At 42.4% G+C, this 14,144-nt stretch overlaps 1 protein-coding gene across 3 annotated transcripts; it reads left to right on the plus strand.

Annotated features, from left to right (window-relative positions):
- The first annotated feature begins 891 nt into the window (after positions 1 to 891).
- Positions 892 to 13,533, plus strand: tmem168a (transmembrane protein 168a). 3 transcript variants are annotated; one of them, XM_035676404.1, is made up of 6 exons: positions 892 to 963; positions 1,513 to 2,479; positions 2,659 to 2,934; positions 4,475 to 4,617; positions 7,147 to 7,424; positions 9,789 to 13,533. In XM_035676404.1, the coding sequence occupies exons 2-6, from the start codon at positions 1,646 to 1,648 to the stop codon at positions 10,337 to 10,339; spliced, it is 2,082 nt and encodes a 693-aa protein (XP_035532297.1). In that variant the 5' UTR covers positions 892 to 963; positions 1,513 to 1,645; the 3' UTR covers positions 10,340 to 13,533. The 3 variants fall into 3 exon arrangements, with proteins under 3 accessions (XP_035532297.1, XP_035532313.1, XP_035532305.1); XM_035676420.1 differs by lacking the exon at positions 892 to 963 and adding an exon at positions 988 to 1,123; XM_035676412.1 differs by lacking the exon at positions 892 to 963 and adding an exon at positions 1,193 to 1,409.
- The last annotated feature ends 611 nt before the right edge of the window (positions 13,534 to 14,144 follow it).

Genomic DNA, 14,144 nt, shown 5'->3' on the forward strand with positions numbered 1-14,144 from the left:
AACAGTCACAAACCGGAATCTTACTATTGTGAAGCCAATTTGATTCATCCAACGTTACTCATGAAATAGTGATTATTTCATAATAATAATGTGTTTTAAAGCTAAGTCCACGAAAGGCAGGGCTTTTTTTTCAAAAATACATTTTACCATTTTAACAAAAAACATTATTAAGGTAAGGTAAGTGCCCAGCCTGCATGGTCTTATTAGACATAAACAAGAGCAATACCATGATGACAGCAAAGGAACAAATATAATACACCATACATGCCAAACAATGTCTAACCAAATATGAACATAATTCTACTACTTGTTCCTTTAACACACCATACATAAAGCACCCTCCTATGCTTTTGGCGGGCTAAATAGCAAATACAAAGAGAGTGATGAAATCCATATAATCTAGGCTATCAAACATAACATAACTAACAAAGAATAGCTTTGTGCTGGAGAATTTTATATTGTATTTTTTAAAGATATAATAATGCTTGGGCTGACCATGAGATAATATAATATTAAAATGTTTACACAAATGTAATAAATGCAAATGAACAATACAGAAAAGTAACAGTAACTTAAGACCTAATCAAATACAGTGTTGTGAAATATATTATTAAGCTCTTCTGATCCTTTTTTATGTTTCTTTTTTTGTTTGTTTTGTCTATAGCTTTATTTCTTTTCTATATTCAACTTCGACAAAGCAGGACGTAAACAAACTGAACAAAACCTGTTAAGAAGTAAAAGAACATTTTACTTTCTGGCCACATTTAGCAGCGTTTCTTGAGTTTCTCCTGTTTTATGTTACGTTTTCGATGATTTGTGTACAGTCAGATATAGTGTGCTGTGCAAGTCCCACGACTACACATTCCCTGCCTGAAAAGCGAAAGCTTGAGTGTTTCGACACTTGCGAGATGCCGTAGTTCAGAATCCGGAAGCACAGCTGCTGTCATCCAAACAAACAACAATGTAAGCAAGATTTTGACGATAAAGACATTACCTGCTATTATTTTTTACACTGTTGACTTTAACGTTCGTGCAAGGGGCTTCTCCTTGTTCTTGTGACATTCAGAGTTACGGCATTAAAACGTGAACCAGAGAGTTATCTCACCGTGAAGGGAGGCTAACTGTAAGTGCTCTGCCACATCGTCACAAGCCGACAGACAGCAGGGCCGCACTCACTCTTACATACATGTTACCAAGCTTTATGACACGTTTACTTAGCTTGTTTAGGCGCTCATCAATGTGTATTAACCATAGTGTTATGTTCAAGTCTGGCAAGTCATACTGTGGCTTATTATTCGCCCTTGCATTCTCCTATTAAGCCATTTATTAGGTTAGAAAGCAGGAAATGAAGATACATTTGGTTACTGGACGAGAATGAAGCTCACATCAACTGATTCGTCTGGACATGAGTAACTAATAAGTGTAACATATATACGTTTGGATTGCCTGACTAATGGATAATGTATTGATCGTTATTACCTGGAGTAACGCTGCTTTTCAAACTGTTCACAGGGGTTGATTTTGGAGAATGTCATCCAGAGGCGTAGTCCTCCATTTGCGAACCATCTGTACAAGTCTAGAGAAAGTGACTGGAGTAAACTGACTGACTTCAACTGCATTTGGACACCTTGTTTTCGGGTCAGCCATGGCTCGGGAGGAAGAGGAAGAGGGGCTGACAGTCGATGCACCCAAGGAGGTGGACGTGTTTACATCAGTGCGCTGCCTGGGTTACCTGTCCAGCGTCAACCTCCTTGTGGCGGTGTGCGTTGGCATGTACGTACGCTGGGAGGTGACAAGTGAACCAATGATTCTGGTCATCTTCATCCTGGGCCTCTTCGTCCTGGGGATAGCCAGCATCCTTCATTACTACTTTGCTATGGAGAAAGCCAGTCTCAGCTTATTCCATTTGTGGTTTGGCTTTTTGCTCGGCCTTCTGTGCTTCCTCAACAGCCCCGCGTTGGATTCAAACGTCAAGGAACTGGTCGCCAACTATCTCCTCTTAGCCTGTGTAATCATGAAAACAGTGTGGGCTGTAACTGAGCGAATATGCAGCTCCGTCCGATACAAACCCAGCTTGCTAACATCAGCTGAGTTGCTGGAGCTCCTGGGATTTGGCATTGCCAGCACTGCCATGCTTCTTCACAATTCAGTGGCCATAATAGGCTTGGTAGTGGCCCTGGGGGCTCTCATTGTGGACTTAAGGATGAAATCCCTCCTGGCTTTGCCCAACCTGGTCAGTTTTGCCTTGGTTACCTCTCTTGTGTTTTTCCAGGCCTTAGGCATTACTGCCAACCCTTATGCCTTAGGGTGCTACGTTGGCAGGCTGCTGTGTGAGCCCGTGCTGGATGTGTACTTCAGTGGGCTTGGGTCCACTGAGCGCTGGATACCTGTGCTCTCCATGGGGAGGGTGTGGAGGAGGCTGTCCCTGCTGCCTCTGAGTCTGGCTGAGCTGGCCTTCTTTGTCCTGGCTGCCTTAAAGGTACATTCAGCATTTTGCAGGAATTGACATTTCCATTATGTGAGTCTTTAGGACTTGTGTGTCAAACTCAATCATGTCTTGCAATGTGTAACCCTTATAAAACAGTTTTATTTTGACTGTGTTTTGTATGGCTTGGTTTAAGTCTGTGTTTAATGACACTTTTCTCTCACCTTACATAGCTTGGCCACTTGGAGCTGTGGTATTTGGTGATCCCAGGCTTCTGCCTGTTTGGCCTTTTCTGGTCCATCTGCCACATAATCCTGCTGATCACAATCTGGGGCTTCCACACCAAGTTGAGTGAATGTCAAAAGGCCTGGCGGGCCCAGAGATCCGGTAGCCGGAGTCTCGACCAAGTCATGGCCTCCAGGGGCATCCGTCACTTCTGTCTCATTTCAGAACGTCTGGTGTTCTTTAGTATGCTGTCAACGGTCATACTGGGAGCTGTATCCTGGCAGGTAGGAGACACAAGAGAGATCACTACTACTTAACTCGTATCAGAAATTATTATAGCCAAGTTTGCAAAGTATCTAAACCTAAAATATATTCCTCCCTCATTGCCCTATTGTTGTTTTTCATGCAATAAACATGTCTAATAGCACAGCAGGCATCATTATAGTCACATCATATAGTCATATTGATGGCGAAACTTCTTGAGAGGGTGCAGAATCTTAAGACGTTCACAGAAAACATCACTGATCATGCTGATCACGGTTCCTGCTCCAGTTCTTCCTCTTACAGCTATGGCACTTTGGCTTTCATGACAAGGCCTCAATAAACGTCATACACACAAGTTATAAAATGTGTGGAGAGAGAGATGCTAGTGTCGGTGTGTCGTCAGTAGTTGCTCCCCAAGCTTAGGCACTTCTGCTCTCATGCGGAACCAATTTAATTAGCACTTTAATATCCCTATCTACTTGCATAAAGAGCAGCAATAACTTATTTAGCCTTATTAGACGTTTACCCTGTAAGAGTCTCATGGGCCTGAGTCCTAATTTGAGATCTGCACATTGTTGATGTCGGTTGCAAATTTGCCCGAGAAAGGTAATGATTGTGTAGCAATTTTTTGTGATTTTTTTATGTTAACGGCTTTTCATTTGCCCGTGCCGTTTAAATTCACTAATACACGGTCACTTTAAGTCCACGTAACTCTCATGCACACACGCAAACAAAAATAACAGCAACGGTGGTACAATTGAATGCAGTCTCAGCAATACAGCCTTTGTGAAACTAAATAGGTGTTGATTCAACTCTATGCAAATGTTTAAGGCCACCGTTTCCAGTGATTCTCAGCTTTTCATAGAATTTATACGAAAGACCCACCTGAATAGATGAGCCTATTCAAAGACATTTATATTGTATGTATTATAGCTTCCTTTCAAAAGTCTGCATGGAAATGCATTTGGAAGTGTGGACTGACTGAAAAGCAGAATCGTGCCTTTGTGCAATTGTATAGAAATGACTTCTCTGATCAGAAGTCAGCTTGTGAATGTGATGCTGTTGAGTGCTAAGCTGTTCTCGAGCATCCCCCCACTCCCACAGCTACTGCAAATCAATTATCAATCTGTGAGAACCACTACGGGTTTGTCCTCCTTTATGCTGTATTGTATGCTTATAATACTATGTTTAGGCAGTGGAGAATGCAGTATACTCAATGCGTACTCTGGGCAGTTCAGTATATTCTGCAAACTCAAGTGTGGTTCCACTTAACCATGCACATATTGATTTGCATTCTCAGATACATTGCTCTGCTATGAAATCAAAGTCATTATTCTGTTTTGAATGTGATGTACGTTTAGTCTGCTGTCACACACTGCATTGTGTCGTCATTTAGTTAGGTCCCATCATGTTTTGTCCTGCGATAATAACACTGTGCCAGTCCGGTATTATGTAACTGTCTTGCAAAGTGTCACCAGCAATTAACTGGGTCTGATTGCTTCGGTCCAAGCTGTAAGTGCTGAATGAAAGTGACTGATTCTTTTGCTTTTTTTTTTGCAGCCCTCCAACGGTCTCTTTCTCAGCGCTCTGCTGGTGGTGCTGCCTTTGGAGTCTCTGGCCCACGGCTTGTTCCACGAGCTCGGCAGCTGTCTGGGGGGAACCTGTGTTGGCTATGCCCTGGTCATACCTACTGCTTACTGCAGGTACTGAAGAAAGAGCAGGCAACAGACACAAACAGACATGTATAATAGACTTACACAGACACACACTAAAATATGCAGTAGCAACCAGCAAGCAACAGCATAGCTGTCAGGTGAGTGGGGTGGCAGCAGGCGTGCAACAAAAGAGTGACCAGAGCACTGACAGTTTAAGCACACCCCATGATTAAAATGGCAACTCGAGTTGGACCTGATGAATGACTTAAACATTCATTTATCAAAATTGTTGTAATTAAATTTTCTGTCAATTGGCTGATTAAACTAACAATTATCGCTTAGACTTTAAAAAGTCCAATGTGCTGTCCTCTGGACTGTCCAATAAACAGTCCAAAATAAAACAGAAATGCACAGTTTATTATTACATAAGGCAAAGAAAAGACAAATCCTCATACATATTAAGTTAGGGGAAACAATTACATAATACCAAAATAATTTCATAATAATTTACATTTTCTTTCAACAGACTAAATAATTGAGTAATCATTTCAGACTCTTAAATGTTTCATTATAGTTTTAGATCTTTAACACAAGTATATGCAATCCTACTGTAGTTGCAGCTATTTACTTGCCAGTTAAGCATGTTTGACAGTCTACATACTCGACCAATCACAACCTACGCTGCAGCAAAACACACACCGCATTTACACACACAAACACACACGCTGGACTCACTTTGCTCCACGTCGAAGCCTTTCTTGGCATCACAGGCGCTGGTAAATATGATCACTCATTCCAACTCCCTCCTCAGTTAACACAAAACCAACTGGATAAATAGGCCAATAACTATGCATAAACATGCCGCTAATGTTTTGGCCCTTAAGGGATCATTCCTGTGCTCCCTCCGCAGCATACTAAGTTGTTCAGCTGGAGCAGTTAGCCATTAGCTGCTGCCTCTCCCAGTACCCTCTTAGTCGGCCAAGCGTTTTCTGAAATAGCCGAGTTAGTTTTGATGATGCCGACACGTCTCCTCTTCATCAACAGCAGAAGCTAGCCATCATTTACACATTAGTGTTTCTATCTAGCCTTTGGAGATTTATGGCTGGTGTATATATATATTTCTTTCTTTGCGCCTTTTAGCCGATAGTTAGCTTGAGCATTCACAGGGGATGCCAGCCTTACTGGTGTACTCCTCAGGTGATTTTGGATGCAGGCCCATGTCCTATTGGAGCAGTGGGTGCTCTGTATGCGAGGCCGTATGTTCATGGTCCATAGGGAGGACCGAGAGCATGATGAGAATGCAGCAGTGTATAATCGGCTGTTTGATGGCTGCAGATCATGTTTTCACAATGACAAGAGCCCCACAGGGAGATTAGAGAGATAGAGGTGAGAAGGGGAGGCGCACAGGGTGAAGCAGGGAGGGTGAGACGAAGGGAGGAAAACACAAGCAGAGGACTGAGGTTGTAAACAGTGAGGCAGGGTGGTGGTAAAAGCGTGAGGGGAAGGAGGGGTGGAGCCCTGAGAGAGCTGTGGAGAAAAGGACAGGATTTTTTTTTTAAGGATGAAAGAGAGAGTGTAACAGAGAGAGATGTGGTCTGAATCTCAAACTGCAAGAATTCACTACCCTTGGCGTTGTGAGATCTGAAAGGATCAGATGGGTTTAGCTGAACGGGGAGCTTGCAAAGCCATGCAAAGGTTGCAACATGTCATTTTCTGACCAAGTGTAGTACATCTCTATTGCAGGCTTTTACATTATGCCGAAAATGTGGTCTTTACATTGTGCTTGGCGCATACATGGAGCCCACATTAGATAAAGAGAAGCTTTCACCTCTTCTCGTCAAGGTGAGGTTGAAGGTAGTAATGGGGGCACAGAGTATAATACAATGACAGAGTTATGCAGATGTCTGTAAGAGTGAAATATGACTTTGCCATCAACTTGGTCATGAATAACATCAAGTCAGAGAGATGGATAGAAAATGGATGGCTGCATGGCTGCAATGAATAGCTGTTAGCCTTGACTGTGTGTGTGTGTGAGTCGTATGTATGCCCCCTTTTGTGTTATCATCCACTTGTTATTATCAGACAGGGCTTTGTGCCACATGCATCCACACACACTTTTCTAAAATCACTTTGCCCTTAGCTATCTTTAACCTCAGTTCTCACTCTCACTTCTTGTCACCCTGCTCAATTCTCTTCTCTGTACCCCCTTTCTTTCTAGCCATTTTCCTACTTTCCTTTCATTCTTGACTCCCTCTGCATCCCTGAGGCTAATGTCATTTCTTTCAGCAGTGATCCACCACTCCTACTTCCATATGCTCCCCCCCCCCCATCTCCTCTCATCCTCTGCTCTCTGTCTCCTCTCTCACCGGTGGTGCATACAGCTACCCCACCCCGGTATGAGTCAAACTATCAACTTCTCACTCATTCATCTCTCGTTTGCTTGCACCCCGTCTCTCTCTTCCACCCCTGCTTTTGACAAGCCACCTATCTCAAGTCTCCTTCGGAGTAGATAAAAAAAAAAAAAAAGATTAACATCCAAGTTTTTCTCACATCCTCTCATCTCTCTCTTCTGTCCAGTGCTGATGGCCAGCCCACTCTTCTACCACCTGAGCAGGTACAACAGCTGAACCTGCGCTCTACAGGTATGCTGAACAACGTGCAGCGCCTCTTCTCCCACCACATGATCCAGACGTTTGGCTGTGACTACTCCACCAGTGGTGTTACACTTGAGGCCTTGCAGACAAAGCTGCGCAACTTTCTGGAGCTACGTACAGAAGACGGGCCACGTCATGACACCTATCTGATTTTCTACAGTGGGCACACACACAAAGGCACTGGCGCTTGGGCCCTGGCCGGTGAGAAACCCATTTTTCTCTTACCTTCTTGGAAAATTATCAGTCCTCACCGTTAAATTACTTCTCATTTGTTTAATTTCTGTGGATGTATTAGGGATGCAATCTTGAAATTTAGCTGAAATGAAATATGCATGAAAGTTAGTAGTCTTACACAGATATTTTTCATCTGACTGTAATACCACCATGTGCTTACAGTTCTTGGCATGGCAAGGCCCTTCTATTTTCATGTATAGAGCATATTTCATTACCTCTATGTGCTTAACATTCCAAACAGGAGTATGCTTTTATTACAGTGATTGCCAACCAGGGGTATGTGTACCACAGGGTACGCATCATCAACATTCTACAGTAGCCAAGTAGTATGTGGAAAGATTGTAACATAATTGAATTTAGTGTTTGTACAAAACTATTTACGTAAATATGTATTCACATACTGAGTCAGCTGCAACCCCTGAACATTACATATTGAGAACGAGAGTCGGTGAAAAGGAATTAGCAAGCGGGCAGAGATTCAGTGAGCTACAAGTAATTAAAAAAAAGAGTTTGTAGTAGTATAATAGTGAGGTAGAAATAGTTAAAAATATGGATAAATTGCTGAGATTCATCCAGATTCTGCCAATTAATAGTGAAATAACATCCAGTTTAAAAAGTTTCAATGAAGAGGCATTTGAGTTCATCTTACAGGGCTGTGAGGGTGCATAGGAGGTTGGAAACCACTGTATTATTATACAGTAACACTGGTGTTTGGTGCAGTTGTCTAAAAAAACCCTCTGCTTTATAAATCGACATCATGATTTATAATTGAACTTTACGTGTTCAGAGGATCTTGATTGACTAAACAAGATGGGCACACTATTTTAACCTTTTATGTAGAAAAAGAAATATTCAGTTTGGCATTTTCAAACATCTGTGCTGTTGCATTTTCACAGCAGGTTTATCTGTGAAAGCTTTCCTGTAGGATGCCGACAGTCACACTGTAGCCTCAAGTGAAAACAGTTTTGTAACCATCAACAAGATTACATTTACCACCTTCAGTAAACACAATGAACAAGAAGTGGTATATCAGTCAGTTGGAAATCAGTTTTATCTCTTCAGAGTTGGCTAGTAGTTATCACAAATGATCTGTCAGTTGAACAAAACAAAAATTGAACACAAAAGTAGAATTACTGCGGAGCTGTTGTGTGGGACCACATTGTATTCTCCCTGCGAACTGGATTTGCATTTCAGTCTGATTTCCATTCTTTCCATTTCCCCCTCCTCTCGATCAATCAGTCCAATTTGCACAGATCAGACGAGTAAGCCAAGAGAGTTAAAATTACTGTGAAGGACGCGGCACAGAAGTTTGTTTTCCAGTAGAGAAGATTGTGTGAAAGTTGCAGACGGTCGGCTGTGACACAAGTACTCCCTCAACAGAAATGAGAATCACAGCAGGTTAACACCGTGTCAGCTCCGGCTCTTCTTTTCAGAGATTATCTGACACATTATCTCTGCGTGCTGCTCCAAATAGGAAAAAAAAAACATTGAAAAGATAATAACTTCCCTGCGTCACCATCCTGAAGGGACGTTTTCAGTCGGTGTTCAGCGGATAATTGTACACATTTTGGAAAAAAGTCCAAATTGGGAACAGTCACTGATTTCAAGTCATATTTGCACTCCGATTCTTTCAGATGCAAAGACTTGGCATGGCAGTGTTGTCCTACATTATATTGTCTTTATTCTGTTAAATGCCTGCAGCAGTGTCTGCAAATCGGCTTGTTGTAGATTTTTAGGCATGTGGAAGGAGCCCAATTTCCTCTCCAAATATAAATCAATCTTTGATGGCGTTGCTCTGTGGCCAGCAGTAGGAGTCATTTTTATCCTCCGCTCTTATTTACTTACCTAGCACTTTCCTGCAATAAATGATGATTTTGAGGTTACAGAAATAATTTGGTACATCTGTTGGCGAGGGGACCACAGATCTGATCTTTGTACTTTTGGATCTGCCGTCTGGAAAACAGCAGCTTTGTGCAATGTATGGGGTTGTGGTGACAGCAGTTTGACAGACAGTCCCGTAAGTGAAAGCTGACAGGTTTGATCCCTGTAAAGCCACTGTGTCCATCAACAGTCATGTGTCCCGTTGAAATGTCCTTGAACAGGACACTGAACCAGTAGCAGCTCTATAAACACCACTGTAAGTGAGTTTGTTAGAGTTTGAGCTGTAAACATAAAAATGCTAATTAACCTGACACCTGCCACAGAGATTTGTTGTTTAAAAGCTAAAACTTTAATCTACAAAAAATTGGGATACGTATTTAACATTCTCTTCCTTCCTTTTCCCCTCTCTCTCTCCATCCTGCACTTTCCTCCCAACCTCCTTTGCTGCAGGGGGTGAGAGCCTCCGCCTTGCCGAGCTGCTGGAGTTGTGGAAGGAGAAGAACGCCGGCCACTGCTCCCGTCTCATCCTCATCCTGGACACCGAAAACTCCCTCCCCTGGGTGAAGGAGGTGCGCAGGATGGAGGGCGTCTATATAGCCGTGCAGGGGGCTGAGCTGTCCGCCACCAGGGTGGACCCAGAGGCCGGTGACATCGCCCTCATCGGGGACTTCACCTCCGAGTGGGTGGAGTTCAACTGCAACCCAGACAGCGACAACCAGTGGTCAGATAAGGGAAGGACTGTGACGGCTATGTACGGCGTGTCCAAACGCTGGAGCGACTACACGCTTCACCTGCCCACTGGAAGTGATGTGGCCAAGCATTGGAAGACCCACTTCCCCAGGGCTATATATCCCATGGTGCACCTCTCAAACTGGTGCTGTGGCCTCAACCTGTTCTGGTTATGTAGTGTGTGTCTGCGCTGCTTCAGGAGGTGTAAACTAGCTTGGTTCCCACCAGCTGTATTGGACACTGGGCAGGGCATTAAACTGGTGCACTCTTAGAAATAAGGGCGACATGTACATTTTGATTTTGGTATAATATGTTTTGATAGCTGGGTACGAGGTGTCTATAGGAAGAGGGAAAAAGCTGGTTATACCCCATCAGTTAAATGTGGCCTTCTGTCAGAAAGGTATTTTTGCATCTTGTTTAATTAATGTGATGCCAAGACATTGTGCTGATAATTTTATAGAAAAACACCGGCTCAGTGTTATATTGTGTAACACAAAATGAGGGAGTGAAAAGCCAAATAATATAACCCCTTGCTTTTTTGATGATCTCAAAAACAAGTGTTATCACAATTACAGTGGGTAAAAAAAAGATTTATATTTCGGTACTGTGTTAAGTTTTTGAACACTATTTTTCTATTACTGCATCATTATTTCTTTTGAAAGGTCTGGTTGATTTTTATGTTAAATTTTTTTCAGTGCCACATTGTCTTAAAGTGCCTTACAAATGGATTTGGGGTCACCTTTAAAATGGAAGTTTTTCATATGTAAATGTATATATATATATATATACCCTTGCCTTGCCTCTTATTTATATTCAGAGGATTTAGCTCATGCTCTTAACTTAAATTATGTGAGCAGGGAGTGTCTTCCTAAAACCTTTCAACAAGATAGACGAAATGTTGGGCTGAACTCAGTGACCCTCTGGTTACAGTCCAACCACGAGGCCAACCCGTCACTCTCACTGTGGGATCTTTTCCTCATCACTTTCAAACAGCAAGTTTCAGTTTAGATATACATTTATTCCTGAACTGAACAAAGGCTGCGAGACAGAATATCATCACTAGACAATGGCTCTGTATTGTGCCTCAAGCTGTTTATTTACAGTAACTAATTCAATTTGAAGTCATTTGCTCTGTACAAACACGACATTCAGGTTCTGTAGCTGTTCTCCACGCTGTGAAACAGTGACTTGTCAATGCAAAACGACAAATCGAGAAGCTTCCAATGCTTTTTATGGGTGCACTGACCTGAAGAACTCATATTGACCATCCTTTGTTTCCTACTTTATTTGCCATGTTGGAGCTCTCCCCCACACTTCCCTTAACTCTGGAGTGTATTGCTGCCTTAACGTTTGTGTTTCCAAGAGGACAAGTGGCATTTTCCACATGTAATTCCCCATGTGCCTCTCGAGTTATGCCTGAAAATGTAAAAAAAATTAAACTTGGATAATAAACTGATTGCTGTCTGATGTAGTTGCATGAGAAATGTAGGGAGAGAATACAAGTGCATGCAAGTTTAATTAAATGGAAATAGCCAGGCGCATTTATCATGGCTGGCTTTACAGACGCTGAACAAATACAGACTCTGCTCTGTGGAAACACTAGCATCGCCCGGCAAATATTAGGACAGTGAGCTGAAGGAAAAAAAAATTAGAGTGTAAAGGAAAAATGAAACAATACATGACACAGTATCTCTGAGGGATTTGCTCACCGTGCTTTCACCTCAGTTAGTAGCAGTGCCTGGCTGGACATGTGTCCAAGGCGCTGCTGGGTATTTCACTGGTCTCAGAAAGCAGGGCTGAGCAACGTTTCATATCAGCTTTCATCCATAACATGCAACAGGATAAAGCAGAGGAGAAAAACGGCGTGAACCAAAGAAACCTTTCACCACGTCTTAACTCGCTGTTCTTAGGTGCTGTAAATATCAAACCATTAGGCAGGTATGAGCAATAAGCTCAGCATTCACAGTGGCAATTAGTGAAAAAGAGACAAGTATAAATGCCCTGTTGTGTGGGCGTTCTTTTCATTGCTGTAGCCTGCAAGCTGTGGTTATAGCTAAAGTCAGGGACTCATGTATATAGCGGGAATCATTTATGAGAATATTAGATTACGGGCCGGATTCATCTCCTAAACTGGATTAGATAATAAAAGAGTCAGCCGCCTCTGAGGCCAGTGTGGATGTGCTGAGTCAGAGCCCTACGCATGCACTCTCAAACGCACACACATCAACACAGATACATGCGTAGAGGCAGCCGCGCGCACCAATTCTCCACTGCCTTTCACTGCTCCTGTTTCCCTCACAGCCGAGTCTCTCGTCTGTGGGTAATTACAGCCTGTCATGGGGCGTTACCTTCTAATGCAGGCAAAGTGATGTGCCTGACGCTTGCCTGCAATTTATTTTGGGGAAATAAATGTGCTTTTATAGCCCAAGTTGAATCTTAGCACTGGGACTGGAGCAGCAAATACATCAGCTGTTCCTCTATTATTGTTTATTCAAATCCATCTGTAAGCACTGTGGGGGGTGGCAATTTTAAGGCTTTTTCTTGAATACAATTCCTTAAAAAGTGTTTTGAGCCAGTTGTTTGGTGTTTAACCATTGGTCTATTCATTATTGTCTTAAAGAATGTCTGATCTCTGCAGGGAAGACTTGGTTTGATAAGTAATAATTGGCTTTCAGTAACTAAAATGAGCTTAGTGTGCTGCCTTTTTTTCCTACCAAACCACCCTCTATCACTTCTACACTTCAGCGACATCCAGCAGGCATTCATTTTCAGCTAAATGTACTAGAACCAGATATATACATAAATGCTGAATGTCCCCTTTTCTCTTCCCCTCCTGGAACAGAAGGAGTAATGGGATGAGAGATTACAGATTCAGCAGCATCGCTGTTCCAACTTTTGTGCCCTGCTTTTCAGGAGGCCTGCTTGCTGTGGCTCGCAGTGGGTCCGACATTGAAATGTCAAAGCCATTATCTCAAATTACAAGGGCTGAGGATGCGTTTAGTGGCCGTTTAACCGTGCAACGCTCCCTACTATGCAGACAATCATTTGGAAGAGGCTGCCAGAATCTGCCTGTTCTCAGACTTCTCTTTCAACATAGTACTTTCTCTGAAACCCATATGGTCATTTAATATTAAATAGTATGCATCAGACACTACATTATATGGCAGGAACATGCACATGATTAACTTCCTGCCATGGTTTTGGAAGAGAATATGTGGCTATTTTGGACCTGTATCTGTCTTCTCTGGAGAACAGTACTTGTAGATAGTTAAAAGAATAGTTTGCTTGCGCTCAGCTTTCTTATTAGGACATGAAATGTGATTATCACCAAAATAGCGCAGCTTAGTCAGCGTCTACAATAAAAACAAGTCTACATCCCGCACGGAGGAAGGTGGCCATGTTTATTTTCTGCTTTAGAATGTAACCGCCATGAAACAATTTGAAAATAAAGCTTTATTCACCGCTTTGTTCTCGTTAACGCCGGTCCCTCTCTTCATTCAATTCTGAGCTCTCTCAACCATCACTGCTCTTTTTGCCTTTAAAGGCACCCCTTCAAGCCCTGTTGTAATGGAGATGCGGATCCCTGCCACATGGGCTAGTGCGACGAGTCAAACCAAGTCGAGCCAAGTCTAGTTACTGACCCTGGCCAAAAAATAGGCCCGCACATAACCCTCTATAAAGGGCAAATTGTAATTTTTAAACAAAGATATAATGTGCTAATTAGTGAGCTTTAAAGGTGCTGGTTGGCAGATTTTACTACTTTTGAATCGAGCAAGGTTAGCTGTTTTGGTTTTTAATTTGACATAAGAATGGTATCAATCTTTACATATAACCCTCGGCAAGAAAGTGAATAAGCACATTTTCCAAAAAAGGTTTCACTGGCCCTTAAACATGTCTGGTGCTGGAGCTTTTCCAGCAGGAACCAAGAAATGCTTTAACTGGAAGGCAAAAGTTTTAATCCCCTCAACAGTCACTGTCAAGATAAGAATATCAGCTCGAATGTATAGATTTTTTAAAATTCAAGGGAGAGATGTTAAGTGATTATTCATGGTACAAGGATTGTAGTTACTCTGGGCA

The sequence above is a fragment of the Morone saxatilis genome, unplaced genomic scaffold (assembly GCF_004916995.1).
Source record: "Morone saxatilis isolate NCDOM2014 unplaced genomic scaffold, NCSU_SB_2.0 Contig10, whole genome shotgun sequence".
Taxonomy (NCBI): domain Eukaryota; kingdom Metazoa; phylum Chordata; class Actinopteri; family Moronidae; genus Morone; species Morone saxatilis.